Here is a 22,648-nt window from a genome sequence, read left to right as displayed (position 1 = left end):
GTTCTATAAAAATATTTTTCGGACATAAGGGCGATATACAAACATCACTTAGTCCGGCTCTTTAATTACCTTAGTTTTCCAATGGAAATAGTATTATAATGAATTCGTTAAGGATTCCACGGAACCCTCTGTTTCGCCTGCGATTGCTGCTCTACGTCAGTGTAAAATTGTTTATATTTATTGTAAAATGTTTATATCTCTGTAACATGCAAGATTTAAAAAAATCTTTATCTTGATCTAAAAGATTTACTCCTATACAAGTTTTATAATGGAGAGTTACACAATTATCGGAACAAAAAAGTTTTATTAACTGCAAACTAGAGGCTCTAAAGAGCCTGTGTCGCTCACCTTGGTCTATGTGAATATTAAACAAAGGAAGCAGATGGATTCATGACAAAATTGTGTTTTGGTGATGGTGATGTGTTTGTACATCTTACTTTACTAAACAGTTCTGCTGCTTACAATTATCTGTATTGAACTTGGCCCAGTAGTTTCAGTGGAAAATGTTAATAAAAATTTACAAATTTTATGAAAATTGTTAAAAATTGACTATAAAGGACAATAACTCCTTAGGGGGTCAATTGACCATTTTGGTCATGTTGACTTATTTGTAAATCTTACTTTGCTGAACATTATTGCTGTTTACAGTTTATCTCTATTTATAATAATATTCAAGTATAATAACCAATAACAGCAAAATTTCCTTAAAATTACCAATTCAGGAGCAGCACCCAACAACGGGTTGTCCGATTCATCTAAAAATTTCAGGGCAGTTAGATCTTGACCTGATAAATAATTTTACCCCTATGTCAGATTTGCTCTAAATGCTTTGGTTTTTGAGTTATAAGCCCAAAACTGCATTTTACCCCTATGTTCTTTTTTTAGCCATGGCGGCCATCTTGGTTGGTTGGCCGGGTCAACAAAAACAAGATACCCCAATGATGATTATGGCTAAGTTTGGTTTAATTTGGCCCAGTAGTTTCAGAGGAGAAGATTTTTGTAAAAATTAACGACGACGGACGACGGACGCAAAGTGATGGGAAAAGCTCACTTGGCCCTTCGGGCCAGGTGAGCTAATAAAAGCAAACTTATACACAAATAAGAAGATGTGGTATAATAGCAAATAAGAAATCTCACCACCACATACCAAATTAGGGAGAAGTTAACAATTATATGTCACTGTGTGATTTTCAACAATGAGCAAAGCCCTAAACGTTTGTTCAGCTATGAAAGATCTCGAAATGACAAATGTTAATATTCCGTACTCTCTTCATCAAGGATGACCTATCACATTAAACCAAATCACTTGGTTTGTAATTTCACGAATAACACTAGATGTGACTCACGTTAGACAGGATCAGCTTACCCTACAGGAGCATCGAGATCTACGCCGGATTTTGATAAATTTATATTGGCCAGTAATGCCGATTTATTTAGTTAGACAGCTGCAACTGATTTTATAGTTTTTGTTTTGCTGTTACACGGCGGTCCCATGTAAGGGCTAGGGTTGAGCGCTCACAGAAATTTTCAACTTTGCCACATTCTTCATGTGCATTTCCTAAGTCAAGAGCTTGAAGTGTAATGGTTGTCGTTGGTGAATCGTTGGTTCATGTGCTTCATACTTGTTATTCGTAAATAGTTTTTTTTATAAATAACTATTTGTGAATCGGTTTACATAACCCCGGTTGAACTCAAGGTCGTATTAACGGATTTTTTTGGGTTGCTTTTAAATCATTGAGACCATCTATTTTTATTACGGGTTTCCACATCTTTAAATCGGAATTATAGAAAAAAATGGAATGTTTTTAGCAGAATCAAAACAGAAATGATGAACACTGCAACATTTTCAGCAAAACATAAATAGGATGGAGGATCTGTGTATTCACATTATTTGTAAAACTCTCCTTATTCCTGTGAAGCGTGTGCTTTACATCGAGGCTTTCTATGCTTATCATCGACGCCACAGTACTTCAACCAATCAGACAACGTTTATTTGGGGCATTCGACCTATTTTAACTCAGATTTTGGAATTTTTTAATCGAAATTATAGAAAAATGGAATGTTGTTTGTACATATAAAATAGAAAAAGATGAATACTATTAGCTAAAGCAAGTTTAGATGGAGTTCTGTGTATTTACATTGTTTGTACAACTCTCCTTTAATACTGATGCCATATTTTGGAATTTCCGTGACCTAAATATTTCGCGAAAATTAATATTTTTATATATAGTATAGTAATTAAGGCCGTTACATTTCTCGTTTGAATTGTTTTACATATACACGTGGTTGCTTTTTATAGCCGACCATATCATTTGTTGAAGGTCATAAGGCTGACAACCTGTCCATTTAAACTCTGGCGGATAGTTGTCATAGTTGTCTCACTGGCAATCACACCACATCTCCTTACTATATTTAGTAGTGGCGTCGGCGTCTTCGTCATTGAGATCGTTAGGTTTCACGTTGAGTTGTTTTACATGTCATTTTGGATTCTTTCATAGCTTACCATCAGTGCAGTGAAGGTTTTGTTCATTTTTCTATTTATATTTAGCTAGCGGATCCCATCCCGTTCGCTTCCTTTGTATATAATTCACTGCGATTCTACATAGATACTACCTAGGAACAGGACAGTTTTTATTTTTGCAGTAAGTAAAACTGTTTTATCCTGACAAGTTAATAAACCTTAATAAACCTTCATGAATTGTTATTTATTGCTTCTGATTGAAATAAACGACTGGACTAAGTAGTGTGGGTATGTTCCGGACCATATAAGTATTTGGACATATATGCGTCGTATGGTCATGACCATATGGGTATATACTCATATGGTCGGGGTTACTAACACGTTTATTTAAAAAAAAAAAAAGGTATGACCCTTCTAGTTATCACGTCAGTAGAAAGGTCATTTTATTATATTTTAATAATAATAATAAAAAAAAAAGAATAAACAATTTTACGTAGTAAATTTTACTCAATATTTGTAAGTACAATAAGAAGGTGCCAAAATCATATGCACATATCGTAAATTGAAGTTTATATCGGTGGTTTCAGGGCGTCGGTGATATACCAAGTTTATTGTATAAGGTAGATAAAATCACCGACAAGGACCAATAGTTTATTTAATGTGTTCTGTGACTATGGTGTACTGCAGTCATGTTACGATATTAGAGATCTAGGAGCTTATTAAAAAAACCCACCGTAGACACATCGGAACGGCATCAGTATCACTGCAGCTGAAAAGAAGGCTAGCTTGTTACTCGCAAACAACAGGTATAACTGAAAAGATTGTGCACAACCAAGACGTACAGAAAAGCTATGAAACCGTAAGGAAGTAAATGTCATCATAAGCATTCATGCAAGAATACAATTAGCGATGAAAATTAAGATCAACTGACTGTGGCATCTATATTTCATGTTTATGCAGCCTTTGAATTATAAGATTTATACACTTTAATGTATCCATCATTTTTTCTTTTAATATTATTGAAACGTTTCTAATGCATATTCATAAAATACCTATATGTAGCAAATAATTATATGGTTCGACCCGTCAATAACCAAACGCGAATATACTGCAATTGTATTTTTGTCCATCTTATGAGCTAAGCCTTTTTCAACTTATTTTTTATATTTCGTACTGTTATACTAGTAACCCAAGTTAGCGGGAGCTTAGGATCCCGCTAACATGTTTAACCCCGCCACATTCAGTATGTATGTGTATGTCCCAAGTCAGGAGTCTGTAATTCAGTGGTCAGAGGCGGATTTAGGGGGGCCCAGGGGGCCCTGGCCCCCCTTTTTCAGAAAAATTTTGGTGGTTATAAAGGAAATCACTGAAGCGTGACGGAATCTGGCCCCCCTTGGGCAGTCAGTGGGCCCCCTCTTATGAAAATGCCTAGATCAGCCACTGGTGGTTGTCGTTTGTGTAAATTTTACATAGTTGTTTTTCGTTCAGGTTTTTGTACAAAAATAAGGCCGTAGGTCTTCTCGTTTGAATTATTTTACATTTGTCATTTCGGGCCTTTTATAGTTGACTATGCGGTATGGACTCTGCTCATTGTGTTGGTGTGACCTATAATTTTTAATTTCTGTGTTATTTTGGTCTCTTGTGGAGAGTTTTCTGATTGGCAATCATACCACGTGCAGTCGGACCATACGCGTATGGTTGAAGTAAATGAGTATACGCATATGATCATGACCATACACTTTTGGTCCAAATAGCAATATGGTCCGGAACAGGAATATCCCCCTTATGTCCGAAATATTGTTATTTCTTTTTAACTTTTTTTCTGATATTTGACTGCTGTTCCCCCTTTTTATACCAAAATAGCTAACAATATCAAATCGAACTATTTGAACTTGAACTCAATGGTTAGCTTCAAACATCCGAAGCACATTAAAAAACGACTGATAAGGACATCGATTTAAAAATAGACCTATGTTTTTAAAAAAGGGTCACGTGGTTTTACTTTATCATTAAATAAGCAAGTTGTCGACCTAACTAGTTATAGCAGGGCCGTAACTACATTGAGGCAAATGAGGCAAATGCCTCATGCTGGAAATTTAAAAAAAAAATGAAAAAAAAGATTGTCTTTATATCAAATTGTTTTCACGGAAAGTGTCTTGCAAGAAGCAAGTTCTCTTCACTCCCTGATGTCGCCCCTGCATTTTTGTCGTGATCTATGTTTCTATTTTACTTTTGGTTTTCGGAGTTGATGGTCTATTGTTTGTACTTCTGTGTCCCGGGTTTGTCTTTTGTTCTTTTATTGTCCTACTTAATGACTATAGTCTGAGTGTTGTTTTTCATTTGTAAACGTGTGCAATGTTGCATATCCCCGATGTCCAGATATTGAGCGGGAAAATATTTTAAGAATATGCTCTCGTTTTTTATATCGATTAGACCGTTGGTTTTCCCGTTTGAATGGTTTAACACTAGTAATTTTGGGCTCTTTATAGCGTTTTGTTCGGCGTGAGCCAAGGCTCCGTGTTGAAGGCCGTACATTGACTTATAATGGTTTACTTTTATAAATTGTTATTTGGATGAAGAGTTGTCTCATTGGCACTCACACCACATCTTCCTATATCTATCTACGATGCTATACTGGACACAGAAAAAATTATCGTTTCTGCATGGATAATTGAACTTGATATCAAAGAATACAAATATTGTTTTGTCTTTTTTTTTCTGTTGATTAAGATATTCAATTTTCTATATTAATAATACATATCTATCACTTTAGTGCATGTCTCACCTAGTTTCGAGTGATTTAAACGACTCAGAGAAAATACCGGCAATTTTTCTTAGTATGGATTGTAAAATTGGTTAATTTCTCTGAGTCGTTTAAATCACTCGAAACTAGCTATATATAGGTGAGACATGCACAGAAATGATAGATATGTATTACCAGAGACATATAATATGTATTATATGTCTCTGGTATTACAAATATAGAAAATTTACTATTTTAATCAACAATAACAAAATTAAGAAAATATCTGTATCATATACCCAAGCTCCTGTGGATAAAACTACATAGCTGGCATGGTTTAAATTAAAGAAAGACCACCAATTTCCCGGTATCAAACCATTTGAAAAAAAATGTACTGCCATATGACCTTTAACATTGAAGGGTTAAACTTGCATTAGGTTGTGTTTAGACAGAAAATAAAGGAATATGGAGTAAACGTGCACGGGACCTAATCGCACACAAAGTCAATGCATAGAAAAAATATAAATGATAAATGGTCATTTATTATTCCTGTTCTTCATCTTGATAGTTGCTGGAGAGTCTTGGACTTCAATAATCATTAATACCGTAAAAGAAGGTCAAGATGGTCCCTAGTGTCGACTTAAGCAGTACTAGTACTTTTTAATAAAGTATATTACTGCACTATCACTATATTTAAATCTAGTCATAAAAAAAAAATCACCAAAGTCAGCACAAAACAAGATAAGGGTAGACAGACAGAACCGGTATTAATGATTATGAGAAATACGATTTTTACTTTAACCTACATATCGGTCTTTTAATGTTGCCCCTAAAACCGAAAAGTCTTAAATTACAATAAATCTATGTTTTTGCTTTGAGACCAGAATATTTTCGAAAAAATAGCTGAAGATTATTTGCGTTTCAATGTAAGAAAGAGTCCGTGGAACGCTCAGAATGCATGATTTTACGTTATTTTTCTCAGAGCTTCCCCAGACCCCTCGCCAAATTTTTTTCGCCACGCTACGCTCGGCGATTTTGTTTTGCCTCATTATTAAAAGAGGCTAGTTACGGCCCTGTATAGTGCCTAACAAGATTTTGTGAGGTAGACGAAATTGACTTTAAAACGATCGTATTGACTTTTGATGTGCAGAAATAGGCAGATCGGACATATTTTGACTTTATTTACTTACTTCTTAAGTTTGGGATTAATTGTAATCAACATATTCCAATGAGACTGAAAAATGCTTTTTTTTATTATGATAAATAATAATTTTACCTGCCGTAGTCGTGCGTAAAATATATTTCGATATTTCTCTTACGAAAATGACTTGTTTAATGGAACAAAACGTATTATTTGTAAACTTTCTCTTTACTCTTCACAATAGGCTTTTAAAAAATAACCTTTCCAACTGTATATTCCGAAAATTTTGTGAAAATCGAATAAGTGGCAATTCTTACCTTTCATACCTTAACTTTCATTGATAAAACATAATATTGACTCGTCCAGTGTCCAGTTTGAAGGTCATTTTAGTTACCGGTCACATTCATGCACGTTGTAATTAATCAATAGTCATGTATGAAAAGCATAAACAAGTTTGAAGGTAAACTAATAACAACTTAATCCAATCAAATTGCCTACGATTCAGTCCACATCATAAAAATGTATAGGGGTAAACTGGGTAGGGAGAAAATGTCAGATATATTAAGTTCATTATTTTGCAATAACGAGTAAAAATTTGTTAACCAATAGATTTGTTATAATTTCATAATCATGTCGTTATGTATTGGTATAGTTTTTGGATCTTTCATTAGCGTATTTAAGGCTGTAGAAAGTTTGGCCTTCAAAAGTCAACATAATCATTGACTTTATAAAGAAAATTCGCCTTTTTAAAACATTGAATGTTTCACAAATAATACGCGACAACAAAGCAAAATCATTTCTTAAAACACTGCAAAAAAAATAATTCTGATTGATGCAGTGGTATTGTCATAAATTGCACTGGAGTGAACAGTGGTACATCAAACGTCGAATTCCCTCACACAATGTTATCACACACTATAACAAGTAGAATTCAATATGTCGACATTTTATTATTTTTTCATTACATTATTCTAACAAGTCGACATTGTTATGCAACTTTTTCATCATCATTCCGACAAGTTAACTCCTCATATTGATTTGATTCCAGCTTGTTACACACAACTTAACTAATAATTCCGACTTATTTGCAACAAAATAACTTCACAAGGGGTGTACCATATGCGCTTCCATAGAAATCACTAAAACAAAATACATCAAAAATCCATTTATTCCAGGTGGTAAAATTTCTAGATGCAAAAATTCACCGAAAAGAATTTGAAATTAGAGACATGCAAGATGCTCGTGTTCCGATACTAACATATCATCCTTCAGATTCAGAGTCGAACATAAAGGAAATTATCGTAGACTTTGGTACTATAACGATAGACACTGTCCCTGTCCCAATGCTTATTCTAAATATTGATCAATGTCAGGTTCTGGTCAGAGAAAGTTATCATTGACTCATTCCTTCCAGACAACGAAATTAGGTAATGGGGTGATTTGCGATATTGGTTGCTTTATTCCTGGTGGTAAGTTACTCCTTGGTCATTTGCTCGAAAGTAAACTTTATGTTTGTAAACTTGATGGATCCGAACCCAAGGTAAGGGACCGTTCAATATTTATCAGATGGATGGGCCGGTGCATTCTTAATATTGATACATTAAAAAAGTTAATGCCCATCCTTTTAAATTCTGAAAAAAAAGGCCTCGCCCATCTATAAAAATCTTTAAAAAAAGTCCTTGCCCCTCTAAAGCTTAAAACAATAAAAAAATATTAAAGTTCTTTTTCTATTTGAAAGTTTGCAGGTTTATGTCTTGAAATCAAAGAATAGACTTTGGTGTAAATACAAAATTTAAAATGTGCTAGATAATTCCACTTATATATAAATATTTAAGTGTGTATCAGAACCATACATTTTATTGTTTTTAAAACCAGCATGAATATACATGTATATATTTGATTTTATATTTGCAGCCTCAGATAAATATTGATTTAAAATAAAGGAAATAATTTAAACTAAGGGACAATAGCTCTTGGACTAGTAAAAATATTATCATATGCTGAATTACTAATTATTGTCTTAATAACACAGCATGTTAAATATAGTTCAAATACCAATGTCCCTTTATCTAATCTTTCAAAAAAGAAATTATGGTCTTTTTAAGCAATTTAGGCAGACATATTTTTGACTTTAATGCACCCTTTTTCACCTATTAATTAATTCCGTACATTTGACAGTAAAACACCAAACAACCTGGCATTCTGTAAGATTAATATATAAATGAGATAGCTGTAGAGTTATATGAAGATCTAAATTGATTTGAAAAAGTAATAAAGAAGTTTAAAGATGACTATCAAATGATTTGGCCTAAACTGAAAATTTAAGCTTTTTTTAACCTTTTTATTAAATCCATAAGAATGACACCAATTCACCAAACTACCAAACAACCTGGTATTCTGTAAGATCAATATATAAATGAAATAACTATAGAGTTTCATGGAAATCCATGTTAATTTGAAAAAGTTATAAAAAAAATTAAAGATGACTTTCTGGATTTAGCCTAGACTGAAAATTTTAGCTTTTTTAACCTTTCTATTAAATCCATAGAATGACAGCAATTCACCAAACTACCAAACACCCTGGTATTCTGTAAGATCAATATATAAATGAAATAATTGTAGAGATTTATGAAAATCCATGTTGATTTGAAAAAGTTATAAAAAAAATTAAAGATGACTATCTGGATTTAGCCAAAACTGAAAATTTTAGCTTTTTTTAACCTATTTATTAAATCCATAGAATGACAGCAATAAACCAAACTACCAAACAACCTGGTATTTTATAAGATCAATATATAAATGAAATAATTGTAGAGTTTTATGAAAATGCCAGTTGATCTGAAAAAGTTATGAAAAAAATTAAAGATGACTATCTGGATTTAGCCAAAACTGAAAATTTTAGCTTTTTTTTAACCTATTTATTAAATCCATAGAATGACAGCAGTTCACCAAACTACCAAACAACCTGGTATTCTGTAAGATCAATATATAAATGAAATAATTGTAGAGTTTTATGAAAATCCATGTTGATTTGAAAAAGTTATAAAAAAAATTGAAGATGACTATCTGGATTTAGCCAAAACTGAAAATTTTAGCTTTTTTTTAACCTATTTATTAAATTCATAGAATGACAGCAATAAACCAAACTACCAAACAACCTGGTATTTTATAAGATCAATATATAAATGAAATAATTGTAAAGTTTTATGAAAATCCATGTTGATTTGAAAAAGTTATAAAACAATTTAAAGATGACTATCTGGATTTGGCCTAAACTGAAAATTATTGTTGAGACCTTGTCCCTTATGTTTTTTGTGCCTGCAAAAGGAATTTCCTCCACACCGATAAAATTGAAAGCAAATTTTTTTCAAATAAAATAAGTTCTAGCCCATCCACTATATATATTAAAAAAAGTTCTCGCCCATCCAAATATTTCCACAAAAAAAGTGCTTGCCCCTCCCCATTTTGCACCGGCCCATCCATCTGATAAATATTGAACGGTCCCTAATGGATTTGGATTATTTACCACAAACGGTAATTCACCATGTCGACTTCTTATTACTATGTCATTACATTTATATTAGCAAGTCGAAATTGTAATGCAATTATTTCTTCATCATTCCGACAAGTTGACTCCACATGATGATTAGATTCCAGCTTATAACACACAACATAACTAATAATTAATTCCGACTTATTAGCAACAAAATAACATTACAAGGGGTGTACCATATGCGCTTCCATATGTATGACAACAACTATTTTTTATTGAATTAGATATAACATTTTTAAGCAAAGAAACAGTTTATTTTTTAGAGGGATTGGTAAGATATTGATTCCTGAATGGTCCAAAACAACCAAAATGGCATGTCCCTAGACCGCATGTTCAACATTCATACTCTAAAATATCGTAAAAAAATGTAGAAATAAATATTAATTTTTATTACTTAATATAAGTTCTTTAATAATTCAAAAGTATGTTTAGAGCCAACATATTTTAATAAACAGCTTTTAACATAGGATTTTTATTTTAGAAGGTGTGTCCCTAACACAATGTCCACTACGAAACGAAGTCATTAAAACTTGCTTATAAACAGTTTTATAAAATCAATGTAATTTTTTGTTTGCAAGAGATATAAACATTAGAGTCTTACAAAAGAAGTGATGCTTTTATAACGGCAATTAAACTGTTGGTAAGAAAAATTGAGCACATCAAATGGACCAGAGTGATACCGTATTTTTGTAAATGTCCACTACGAAACGGGTCAAATCTCTTTCAGTAACTGGTTTTAAAATTATAAAAAAAATATCAGTGTACAGCTCAATAACGCTTTGATGAATACAGTCAGTCTTGTTACTATTGCAATATAGGGGTTGTGAGAAAAAAATAAAATATGTGAATACGTCCCCTACGAAACGGTCCCCTACGAAACAAGGTTGGGAGAAAAACGTTTCGTAGTGGACACTACCACTACCACGCAGTCTTTTTTTACTCTTTTTTCAATTATATTCGTGCAAAGCAAATAACAAAGGTTAGTTTCATGTAATTTTTATTATGTTTTTATTAACATAGAATAGGATTGATGTCAACTACGAAACTTTTTGTCCACTACGAAACGGTTTTGTCAACTACGAAACGCATCAAAATGTCCACTACGTAACATGAGTTGTACCTTCATATGTTAAGTACTGTCTAATCTTTATCGATAAAAAATGGTTCACCAATTCAGAAAAAAAATGAGATTTTTCTAGTATATAAAGTAAACAAACTGGAATGTCTATAGGAAACATTTAAAATTGAAAAAATATGTGTGTTTAGAAGCAATTTCGTAGGGGACAAAAGTCCCCTACGAAACAGTACACAAATTATGAAAATAATATTATTTTAAAGAGTATTTAAGATTGCACTTTTTGTTTACAAACAGGTATATAATAGAGGTATTCAAAATAACTCTTGAAAATAAATTTTAGACTAGTTGATTTTCCATTTTTTTTAGGTCTGAAAGGAACGCTTTTATTGAAAAACGCCCATAATTGACAAATGTGACGCCATATACTAACTTTGACATTTTGTTATCAAGAGCGGAGAACCTACTCAGTCGACTTTTATCAAATAAATACAATAAGCTGAAAAAATGTTTCAAAATTTATCATGTATAAGGCAATTAGGTATTAAGGATCGTTTTTATTTTCTGATCTGTAATGAGATGAAAACAAATGCAATTTTTTTCAATTTTATTTTAGATAGGATACATAGCAACCTTTAAAAAAATCTTGCTTCCGGAGGGACACATGAAAATAAACATATTGCTGAACATTTTTTTTGACAAATTGAACATAACCACTTATGGAATTTATTTCATAAAAATCAGTCATATAATAATTCAGCAGTATATCTTTTTATAAGGATTTTAGTTGAAATGGGTTTTTTTTTTTTTTTGATTGAACTCACTTTTGTTCAATATTTGTATGTGTCTGTGCGAGTTTTTAGACTATTTTTCTATCTTTTAATAGAGACATGTTTGTGAGATCTCAAACCTCCCCCTATACCTCTAGCCAATGTAGAAAAGTAAACGCATAACAATACGCACATTAAAATTCAGTTCAAGAGAAGTCCGAGTCTGATGTCAGAAGATGTAACCAAAGAAAATAAACAAAATGACAATAATACATAAATAACAACAGACTACTAGCAGTTAACTGACATGCCAGCTCCAGACTTCAATTAAACTGACTGAAAGATTATGATTTCATCATATGAACATCAGACACAATCCTTCCCGTTAGGAGTTTAGTATCATACCATCATAACATATATGAGAAGAACATAACCCGTTTCATGCCAACAACTGGTTTTTGAATAAATGTGTTTAGTTCCGATGCAAGTTGTGTGTTTTTCTAATCTGAGTGTTATTTTGATTCAGCAGACCATTTTGGAATGAACATTTCCCGGCATCATTTTATTTGCCTAAACAGTTCGTAAATAGTGTGTAGTTGTATAAAAGACGCCACTGTGCAGAAACGTCAAAATGACGCCCTAATGGCTAGACATAGGGAATGCTTTCCGAAGAAAATTGTAAGGTCATCATGTTTGCGAAAACACCCGACTCATTTAGCCATTTGTATGAACTTCTAGTTTGTATCTTATAAATATGTTACTTTTGTTTTATAAATGCACATTTAGTATTTATACAACATGTTTCACCTAAGGAATGGACAAAAAGTACTTTTGGTTCAAGACATGGTGGCTAGACATTCAATTTTTTTAAATTCTGCTTCGAGAAAAAGTTTTTTTTTTTTACATTTGAAACTTTGGAAATGTTTATCTTTTTCAGAACTTTCTATTGAGTCTAGTTTTAATATGATTTATGACTTTATAGGAATAATGATAAAACTGAAATGTTGATAAACTTTCCTCATAACACATTAAGACAGGTTCCTCTGCTGAATATTTCGTTGAAGGCTTGCTTCAAATTTCAGCCAATACCAAAAAAACGGGTATGATGTTATAATATAAATATATTCGCAGATTTTATGTGCAAAATTACAACGGAACATAAAAAAAATCATTTTATTTAATTTGAAATGTTACGCCGGACATGCAATTTTTACGGGTTTTACAAAACGGGTGCCACATGTGTAGCAGGATCTGCTTACCCTTCCGGAGCACCTGAGATCACCCCTAGTTTTTGGTGGGGTTCGTGTTGTTTATTCTTTAGTTTTCTATGTTGTGTCATGTGTACTATTGTTTTTCTGTTTGTCTTTTTCATTTTTAGCCATGGCGTTGTCAGTTTGTTTTAGATTTATGAGTTTTGTAATTGTAAAATTGTAAATTGTAGACATTGTAATAATAAAAAATGCCATTTTGGATTTTTGTTTGAAGAATTTTATGGTATGTTTGTTTGTTATTCTGTATAAACTAATTTTCTGATTGCTATATATACATTTGCTGTTTATGAAGTGGACTCCTTTTATTAGATAATATTCTATTTTATTAACTAATAACTTATATATTTCATTACGTTACATTGTGTAGATAAAAGTAATAGACTAGATGTAGATCTATATTAGTTTGTGACAAATGAAAGAAAAACTATTTGGAACTCTTAATTATATTTTATTATATAATTTGAAAATAAATAAAGTCCGGTCAAACTTAGATTTAACCTCAAACTAATTGCAACAGAAAATGTTTTAGGTCTAATCTATAGCATTATAAATAACACCCATATGCACAGAAAAATGTCCCATAAAATCTAACTTGAGGAAAACTCAAAATCAGCATTTTTAATTTCCTACGGAAATTAACATTGGAAGGGGAGATATACCCCGCAAAAATGAGTCTTTTTTGGTCAGTTTTTGGTTGATTTCCTTGAAATTTATGTAAAGCATGATACTTTGAATGGGGTTATTAGTTGGTATTATACAATCTCCTGCTCATGAAATGTACAAAACGGAAGAGTTTTAAGAAGTTTTATTTTTTTTTTGTGCATTTTTCATTGAAGAAATTGCACATTTCAAGCTTTGTGACCATTTTGAAAAAATAATGTGAAAAATTGGTATTATTTATTTCTGTATATTACATTGTCTAAAAAGAGAACACATGCTTCATTATCTTTTTATTAAATTTGATTCTTTACCTTGACATGTTGAAAAATCAATAAATGGTCAACTAATGAATTACGAAATCTAGATTATAGATTGAGAAAAGATATGAAAACACCTTTAAAGTTGTTTGTTATACTCTAAAGGCCGCTGAAAAATCAAGAATCAATACATTCTGATGAATAGAAGCGGTAAAGTGATTATTTTATATCAATTTTAATTGATGTTTCTGCCATTTTTGCAAGAGTTATCTCCCTTTTCAATACAAATCTCCATAGGAAGTTTAAATGGTGTTTTTTTTTATTAGTCTTCCTCAAGTAAGATTTTATGGGACTTTTTTTCTGTGTATATTTGGGGTATAATGCTAAAGATTAAAACTTAAAAATCTTCTTTTACTATGAGGGGGAGGACAGGGGGGGTACCCTTCTCCCTTCTCCCACTCCTCTTCTCCTTTCTCCTACCCCCGTTCTCCTTTCTCCCATTAGAATAAAACATCTCCTTTTGAGATATTTTTTCTTGAAATATTAGAAAAAATTTTAAAAGGAGAGATATTTTATTTTTTCTCCTTTCTCCCAGCCTTCCTCTCCTTTCTCCCGCCCCCTTTCTCCTTTCTCCTACCCCCTTTCTCCCTGTCTCCCTTACCCCTGTCCTCCCCACTGGTCCTCCCCCTCTACTATTACTTTCGGGTTAGGGTAAAATTTATGCTAGATTGACTAGACTAATATACATTGAGTTACATCATATCTAATTTTAGAGAACTATTAATGATATATAATGTATGAATGTAATCATGTTTTAGCCATGGCATTGTCAGTTTATTTGCGATCTATAAGTTTGGCTGTCCCTCTGGTATCTTTCGCCCCTCTTTAAACCAAATTTCTGTTCAACGGAAGATAACTCTAACTTATTACATGAACCAGTAATGATAACATCAAACTCTTTATATTTTTTTAAAGGCATGTGTGTTATACTCCTTTGAACAAACGAATAGATGAAAGGCTAACATATATAGTTACTCATAATGTTGAATTAGTTGGGACCATGTTGTATGGATTTTGGTCAGACTTTTGCTCATATAAACCATTACATACTTTAACTGAAAGCAGAAAATCTCTACCTTTATATATGAATCGACTCATTAAATATTTGCCTTTAATACTAAACATATTGTATATGGCCCCCTCTTCATGGTAATCTAACTATTTATTATTCGCTAACCACGGTGACATTTTAAACTTATCATATATATATAGTTCATAAACCTTTAAAACAACTGTCCCAAGAAAGATGCATTTAGTTGAAAACCAACCAAAGAGTTGTTCCCCTTTATTAAATGTATTTTATTTTTTTAAATCCGAGTGGAATCAGTTTTGCTGATTTTTATGCTGGTATTCACCAGTAATTATATGCAATTATTCTGTATAATAAACGAATACATAATGTGTTGAATATTTCAATCTCCTTAATCATTTAAATCATGTTTAACATCGCTTGTTTTGTTTGGCAGCAATAATTAAACTGTAAGTATTCTGCTCGCATGGTGGTACTTTCATTAGCCAATAATATTAGTGTACTAATTATACTCCAAATCATGCAAATGTTCTATTTTATTTACCTTGATTTTGGGGTTTTTTTTCTGTGAGAACTGGTTTAATTGTCTACATATGTATGCTAACTATGTATGCATGTGTTTGTTTAAAAATTATGCAAGTTGTAATTTAGTTACAATCGTGAAATTAAGAAAAGAAATCAGACTTATTATTCTTTTTAATGTTGAAAGTCAAAATCAGGTACAGTACATTTTAAATGTATTAAACAGAAATCATTTTTGTCGAGCTTGCGACTTCTGTCTCAGAAAGCTTGGTATAGGTAAAGTGATCCGGTGGCGTCAGCGGCGACTACAAACTTAATGTTTTGGAAGGTATAATACCTGATTATTTCATACTTTGTATATATAGATGCCTTTTGTTAAGAAGTTTGTGTTTGTCCATTGTCCTTGACCTCATTTTCATGGTTCAGTGACTACTTGAAAATAGATAAAAATTTTATTATTCTTAATTTCTCTGAGACTCTTATTATGACCGATAGGATCAATATATTTGGTATATTCATAACTTGCAAGGTACTTATGCCCGTCAAACAGTTTTCACTTGACCTCGACCTCATTAATCAGTGTATGGTCTCGAGGAAACGATGATACGTAGTCCGTCGGAAGTGGACGATAAATGGCTGACCCGTGTTAAGAGAGAGCCATATCTCTTGCACGTTTAAGACACCCTTGTAGATTGCGAAAAAGAGCAGGCTAATGCCGCTACAAGGCTGCACTGTACCCGCAAAGTGGAAAAGGATTAATATAAGTTGCAAAACTTGTTTCCCAATCCATTATAAATAAATATGTTTAAACTAAAATTAATCAGTGAAAAAGGTTAAAGTTTCGTGGTCAAGTCCATATCTCAGATACTATATGGAATATGTCTACTATAGTTAGTGTATGGAATGATTGTATGGTGTACATGTCCAAGTAACAGGTGTCATGTGACTTTGACCTCATTTTCATGGTTCAGTGGTTTAAGATTAGTTTTTGTGATTTGATCTATTTTTCTAATACTGTATGCAATAGGTAAAATTGAGGATGGAAATGTGTAATGTGTCAAAGACACAACAACCTGACCATAGAGCTGACAACAGCCGAAGGCAACCAATGCTTCTTCAATGCAACGAGAAACTTCCGCACCCCGGAAACTATATTTTGTGTATAATAACATTTTGCAATGTACATGTCAGTCTGACATGTTCATTTGACCTAACTTGTACGGTTCATTGCTAAGTGTAGAAGGGTTGTTTATCTGTTTTCTAATACTATAAGCAATAGGTCGACTATATTTAATGTTTGGAATTATGAAAAGGTGTATATGTCTGTCTGCCAATTATCATCTGACCATGACCTCTTTTTCATGTTTTATTGGTAAATCTTAAGTTTTCCTGATTACGTTTGTTAATTATAGATACTCTATACAGTAGGTCATCTATATTTTAAACGTTTAATGATTGTAAGGTGAACATCTCTGTCTGAACAAATTAAATACTAGTAAGTGAAAATAAGTTGAAATATAAAAGTAACCATCCAAACGAAAACAGGGGTGGGATAGAGGGTTGAGAAAATAGATGGATCCATGGCCAAAGCGTCCTTATAGTATTAATGAATGGGTGTTTTTATAAGGGCCCTGTTATATGTCCAAGGTCTGTAATAATGGCCGAGGAAGTCTGTAAAGGCCCGAGGCAACGCCGAGGGCCATAACAGACATCCGAGGCCATTATTACTGACCGAGGACATATAACAGGGCCATTATAAAAACACCCATTTCTTAATACATTTATTAACCAACTGTACTCTTTTAATGACAGTTTAGTTTGAAAAAAATAATTTGTACTTCACCATGATAAAGCTTTAAATATACCAAATATCAAAGATATTAAGTTGAAAGAAGTTATGTGTTGAAAAACAGGATGAACAGTGATCCCTTTATATGGCTCTTGATAACACTTTAATGTTTGTTACTGGTTACTAAATTAAACAAAATACAAAAAGGTATTATACTCTTTACAACTTAATTTTATTAACTTTATTAAAAACCCTTACTGGGCTTAATACAGATAAACTGGGCATTAATACAGGGCCATTACAGAAAAACAGGGCCATTACAGAAAAAAACAGGCTCATTACAGAAAAACAGGGCCATTACAGAAAAAAAACAGGCCCATTACAGAAAAACAGGGCCATTACAGAAAAAAACAGGGCCATTACAGAAAAACAGGGCCATTATAGAAAATATGTATTTTTTAATAAATAGTCATTTTTGGCAATAATGTACTTAGTTGGTTAATAAAATCACTTAATTACGCCATTATTTGTGTTGCAACGCCAAATCAGTGCTATTGTAAATATAGCAATGTGCGGGATTTATGTTAAGAGTCTGACTTTAATAAATCTTACATTTACTGCTTCTTGGACACGTTGTTAAAGAAAATAAGAACAACGGTCTGATAGCTATGTGTCCAGAATAGTTTAATGGTAGAATATTAAGTAACTCTGCAAAACTTGTGAACTTGCGCACGCAAAAGTGCAGACTGTCGGTTTATTACAAAGCAGAATATATCAATGTTATCGTCTGAATATACATATTATATTTCACCGTTAATCAACATAACACCAAGCCGTAAAACACACGGAGGAATAGTATAGCACTACAGCCGTAAAACACACAGAGGAATAGTATAGCACTACAGCCGTAAAACACACGGAGGAATAGTATAGCACTACAGTTGAATAAGATAAACCTGTACCCTAAACAATACATCGTCATTTAAATATGTTTAAAAAAAGAAACGGTTTATATTATGTTAGTCCTAAAACATATAACCTCGAGGGCAGAGGCGGATTTAGAGGGGGGGCCCAGGGGGCCCGGGCCCCCCCTTTTTGGGAAAAAATTTGGTTGCTTATATAGGGAATCACTGAAGCGTGACTGGAGCGGGCCCCCTCTTAGGTCAGTCAGTGGGCCCCCACTTATGAAAATTTCTGGATCCGCCACTGGAGGGTATTTTTATATAAAAAAAAATATCAGTATAAATACGTTGAAAATTTAATAAGAAAGTGAAGTTATACGTTATAAAACTAATATGCAGTCTTGTGGCTCTAAAACGAACACATTCGCTGTACCAAAGGTTCCAACGTTATTGTGTTGAAATAAGGATAAATAAGTTAAAGCAAACGATATTCTGGAACAAGCTTAAACACGAGTTTCTTCTGAATGGTCGTACATATTGACCAATGTCCATTTAAATATTGATTGACCTGGTCATTTATAATAACGGTCATATGAATATTGTTTTGTTCACGGGTGAAAAGAGTATTGATCTATTTTCAATTGTAGTCAATACGTAACGAAATCCAAAATGTCGGGTAAGATCCATGTTATCATGTTCCTATTCCTATGTGCGACCAAGTTAAATTGAATAATAGACAAGTGAGCATAGGGAATAGCTAGTGTAGTCTGTCATCAATGTTTAACCCGACCACATTATGTATGTATGTGCCTGTCCCAAGTCATAATCATGTTACTCTGTTTGGGTCGTTTTTGCATGTTACTTATATTTGTTTTCGTTTATTGTTGTCATTTCATTTGGTCTATGGTGAAGAGTAGCCTACTAGGAAATAATACCACATTCTCTTGTCTGTATATGGACTGTATCGTAACATTTATTGACATTTTCTTGTTTTTATATTAACATGAAATGGTTTTTCCAGACTGCATAACCATCGCCTTATTTTTATCTAGCAGTTATTTCTTTTTGTTGATGTTTAGGTTATCCTCAACAGAACTATGGCAATGGAGGCTATCCACAGCAGCAATACCCTCAACAACAGTATACCCAACAACCTCCTGGATATTGTAAGTCTATGAACATGTAGTTCTAGTTTTGCTTAGTCTCTGTGTGGTTTGAATGGTAATTATATAATTATCCACAAAAAAGTGAGCAGTTTTAAAAATAAGCAAAAAAAAGGTAATTTCCAGAAGTTGAATTATGCTGTGTGTGCAAACGATAATTAAGGACATGGACACGAATGAGAGAACATGATAATTATGTTCTCTCCAGAATCTTGCAATGGTTTTCACCTGGATTTGTTTCCTTTTTTCCTACTTCGGTTCATAACAAAAAACCACTTTCGAACCAATAAGGGTCTTGTTAATTTTTTACTACACTGAATAACTTTTTAATCATATTAAGGGAGCTACCATTTGATTTTTATGGGGGGGCTAGGATGAAAAATTTTGTCCTGCATTTTTTTTTTAGCTGTAATCTCTTTCCTGCCTTTTTTTTTTCACTCTAATCGGTCCTGCCTTTTTTTTTAAGTTTATCCTGACTTTTTTTACCTAAATTGTCGTCCTGACCTTTTTTTTTGCAAGTGTCACATCCTGCCTTTTTTTTTACTCAAAACTCCTGTCCTGCCTATTTTTTTCAAATTTCTTCCTAGCCCCCCCCCCTAAAAATCAAATGGTAGCTCCCTAAATAGAGTAAAGGAAACATGACAAATCATATGTGCTGACTTATTGCAAAAGTGCATATTTTTACAGATGTTCAGCCAACTCCACCAGCACCAATGTCATCACAGCCTTTGACTGCGCAGCCTTATCAACCACCGCCACCATACGCCTATGTTAGTAAGAGTATTCCATATTTCGTATTTTCTTAGGAGAAATATTCAATGGGAAAAAATGTATGTTCTAAATAAGCACTATTAATGGAAAGTGTTAATGAATTTGAAATCGTGTTTGTATAAAACTGTGACAGGGATTATTGTATTTACTTGTATAACTAAAGGATGAGGCAAACTTACACGATAAGAAAAATTTAAACGTTGTCGAAACGTGAAACTAATGAACATATTCTCTGACGGCATTTTATAATGAATACAATGATATTACAAACGTTTAAATAAGCAGGCACTCCTGAGAATTAGGAATCATAAGTACTTATTGTGAATCAAAATTACCTTTTATTTTATGTTGGTTTTTTTTGGTTTTTTTTAGATCTGGATGGTGGGTGCACCTCCACATGACCAGCAACATTAAGTGGTTTACTATTCTTCAATAATATGTTCTTACATGTTTTGCTTTGTCGGAAAAAAAAGTTTATGTTATGCTATGCCTATATATGTTGGCAAGCTCCAGTATAGGACAAATTTGTGTCCAGAAACAGTTTTGGCCTCTCAAAAGTTAAGCATCGAGTAGTATACCTGATGAGATTTATTTAACAAATGTGTCATTCGTTTGTGAGATTCGGGTGCCGCTAACGTTAGGTATATGCTACTTTTTAAAAATGACGACATGAAAAGGGTACTCATTTAATAGTATTCAGTTACCACAATAAAAGAGTTTTAAGAACCTTCTTCACAGGACAGGAGGAGCTACTACCTTTGGGCATAACATATTCTTGTTTTTAATTATTTTAATTAGGCACCACCTCAACAGTATGCACAGCAAAGTCCCCCAATGATGGTTCAACACACTACAGCTAGCAATATACCGGTAAGAATGATTTGTGTTTTTATATTGAAGATAGATATAGGAAGATGTGGTATGAGTGCTAATGAAGCAACTCTCCATCCAAATTACAATTTATAAAAGAACCATTGTAGGTCAATGTACGACCTTCAACACGGAGCTTTGACTCACACCGAACTACAAGCTATAAAGGGCCCCACAATTACTAGTGCAAAACCATTCAAACGGGAAAACCAACGGTCTAATCTATATAAAAAAAAACGAGAAACGAGAAACACGTATAAATCACACAAACAAACGACAACCACTGTACATCAGATTCCTGACCATAAAAAAACACACGATAAAATATCAATTGGAAGGCTTAAATAAAAAAAAACGTAAATAAACACACTATGAACGAATAAATTTGATCTGCGATACCTGAATCACAGTACTGGATTGATATGAGCCAATCATGACTATACAGTTCTTAAACAAACTTTTTCTATCATATATGAAGTTGACCTGTAAGAAAAGTAAGGTAAATTTTGCTTTCAAAACTTCATAACATAGAAATGCATATTGTATTTCGTTGATCAGAAAAAGCGGGTATTCAGCATATTGTTTTGAGTAAATCTTCCAAAATCAAAGTGTCATACAACTCTAATATATATTAAGTGGGGATCGTTATACAATCGATGCATTGATAATTGAAATGTCAGTTTCGTGAATAATTTTGTCTTTTCTTCTTGATTATACTTATTTTCACAATTACAATTGTCATGATATGCGACAATGCAACCGATCGTAAATAAAGTGTGTATATCTTCGACCTAAATTTTGTAATAGATAGAAATGGTATAGGTATCAGGTAAGTTACAAACTAGCCTGGGATCCTGGCTCACTGCTCGACAGTAGACGACGAAGTATTAGATTGCGTCAGGCTGCATACAAGCCTTTTTACAATCTTGCATTCATCATTGGTCCTGTCCATAGCATTACAGATGATCCTGTTTGTATACGCCAGTCACAATTTTGACGGGACATATTATGGTATACAAATGTCCGGCGTTCGTCTGTCCGTCTGTCTGTCTGTCTTTTAGAACCGTAACTTGAGAACCACTTATCCAAATTTCATGAAACTTAACATAGTTGTTTCTTATGGTAATTAAACGATCTGTATACTTTTTGCACAGGCACTTGTCTCAGAATTGTTTTCCCCCTTATACCTTTTATATATATTAAGTTATATATAAGTGGTGTAACAGTACAAAATAAGAACGAACTGAAAAAAAACCTCTGTAAATCAATTTTATAGTTTATTCATCTTATATTTCAGCCGCCTCCTCCTGGATGTGCACCCAATATGGCTCAAATGTCACAAGGATATTCACAACAAGGATATTCTAATGGACCACAAAGAAATCCAAATCTTTGGGATAACGACGGAGGAGTTAACTTCGGGCTTTAACTTTTGACAATTTGAATGTTAACATTAAAGTTCTTTCAGACTAAATATGTCAAATCATATTGACTGGTATTTTTTTTAACAAAGTATGCGGATCTGAGTGGGGTGTCTTAATTTCTGTACCCAATTTGAATACAATTCAATTTAAAGGCAATTCTTCTCTAATAAATTATGGTTGACTTAT

At 32.8% G+C, this 22,648-nt stretch overlaps 2 protein-coding genes across 3 annotated transcripts in view; both read left to right on the top strand.

The window, feature by feature from the left end:
* The window catches only part of LOC143063222 (uncharacterized), a 228,269-nt gene extending 218,524 nt beyond the window's left edge, over window positions 1-9,745 (top strand). The window contains exon 10 of the mRNA XM_076235228.1: window positions 9,715-9,745. Coding sequence (XP_076091343.1) covers window positions 9,715-9,720 — 6 coding nt within the window. The 3' untranslated portion in view covers window positions 9,721-9,745. The remainder of the gene's footprint in view (window positions 1-9,714) is intronic.
* Window positions 9,746-18,804: 9,059 nt separating this feature from the next.
* On the top strand, window positions 18,805-22,648 carry LOC143063224 (uncharacterized). Of its 2 annotated transcripts, XM_076235230.1 has the most exons (5): window positions 18,805-18,910; window positions 19,314-19,400; window positions 20,085-20,167; window positions 20,967-21,038; window positions 22,336-22,543. In XM_076235230.1, exons 1-5 carry the CDS (start codon window positions 18,904-18,906, stop codon window positions 22,465-22,467), a joined length of 381 nt encoding a protein of 126 aa, XP_076091345.1. In that variant the 5' UTR covers window positions 18,805-18,903; the 3' UTR covers window positions 22,468-22,543. The 2 variants fall into 2 exon arrangements, with proteins under 2 accessions (XP_076091345.1, XP_076091346.1); XM_076235231.1 differs by lacking the exon at window positions 20,085-20,167 and having other exon boundaries at window positions 18,900-18,974; window positions 22,336-22,648.

The sequence above is a fragment of the Mytilus galloprovincialis genome, chromosome 2 (genome assembly GCF_965363235.1).
Source record: "Mytilus galloprovincialis chromosome 2, xbMytGall1.hap1.1, whole genome shotgun sequence".
NCBI lineage: Eukaryota > Metazoa > Mollusca > Bivalvia > Mytilida > Mytilidae > Mytilus > Mytilus galloprovincialis.
This window is presented reverse-complemented; position numbering and strand designations above follow the sequence as displayed.

Excerpts from the sequence above, each read along its gene's own strand:
- LOC143063224 (XM_076235230.1), top strand. Across the intron at positions 20,168-20,966 it reads CACCGCCACCATACGCCTAT|GCACCACCTCAACAGTATGC; the intron begins GTTAGTAAGAGT and ends TATTTTAATTAG. Across the intron at positions 21,039-22,335 it reads CTACAGCTAGCAATATACCG|CCGCCTCCTCCTGGATGTGC; the intron begins GTAAGAATGATT and ends CTTATATTTCAG.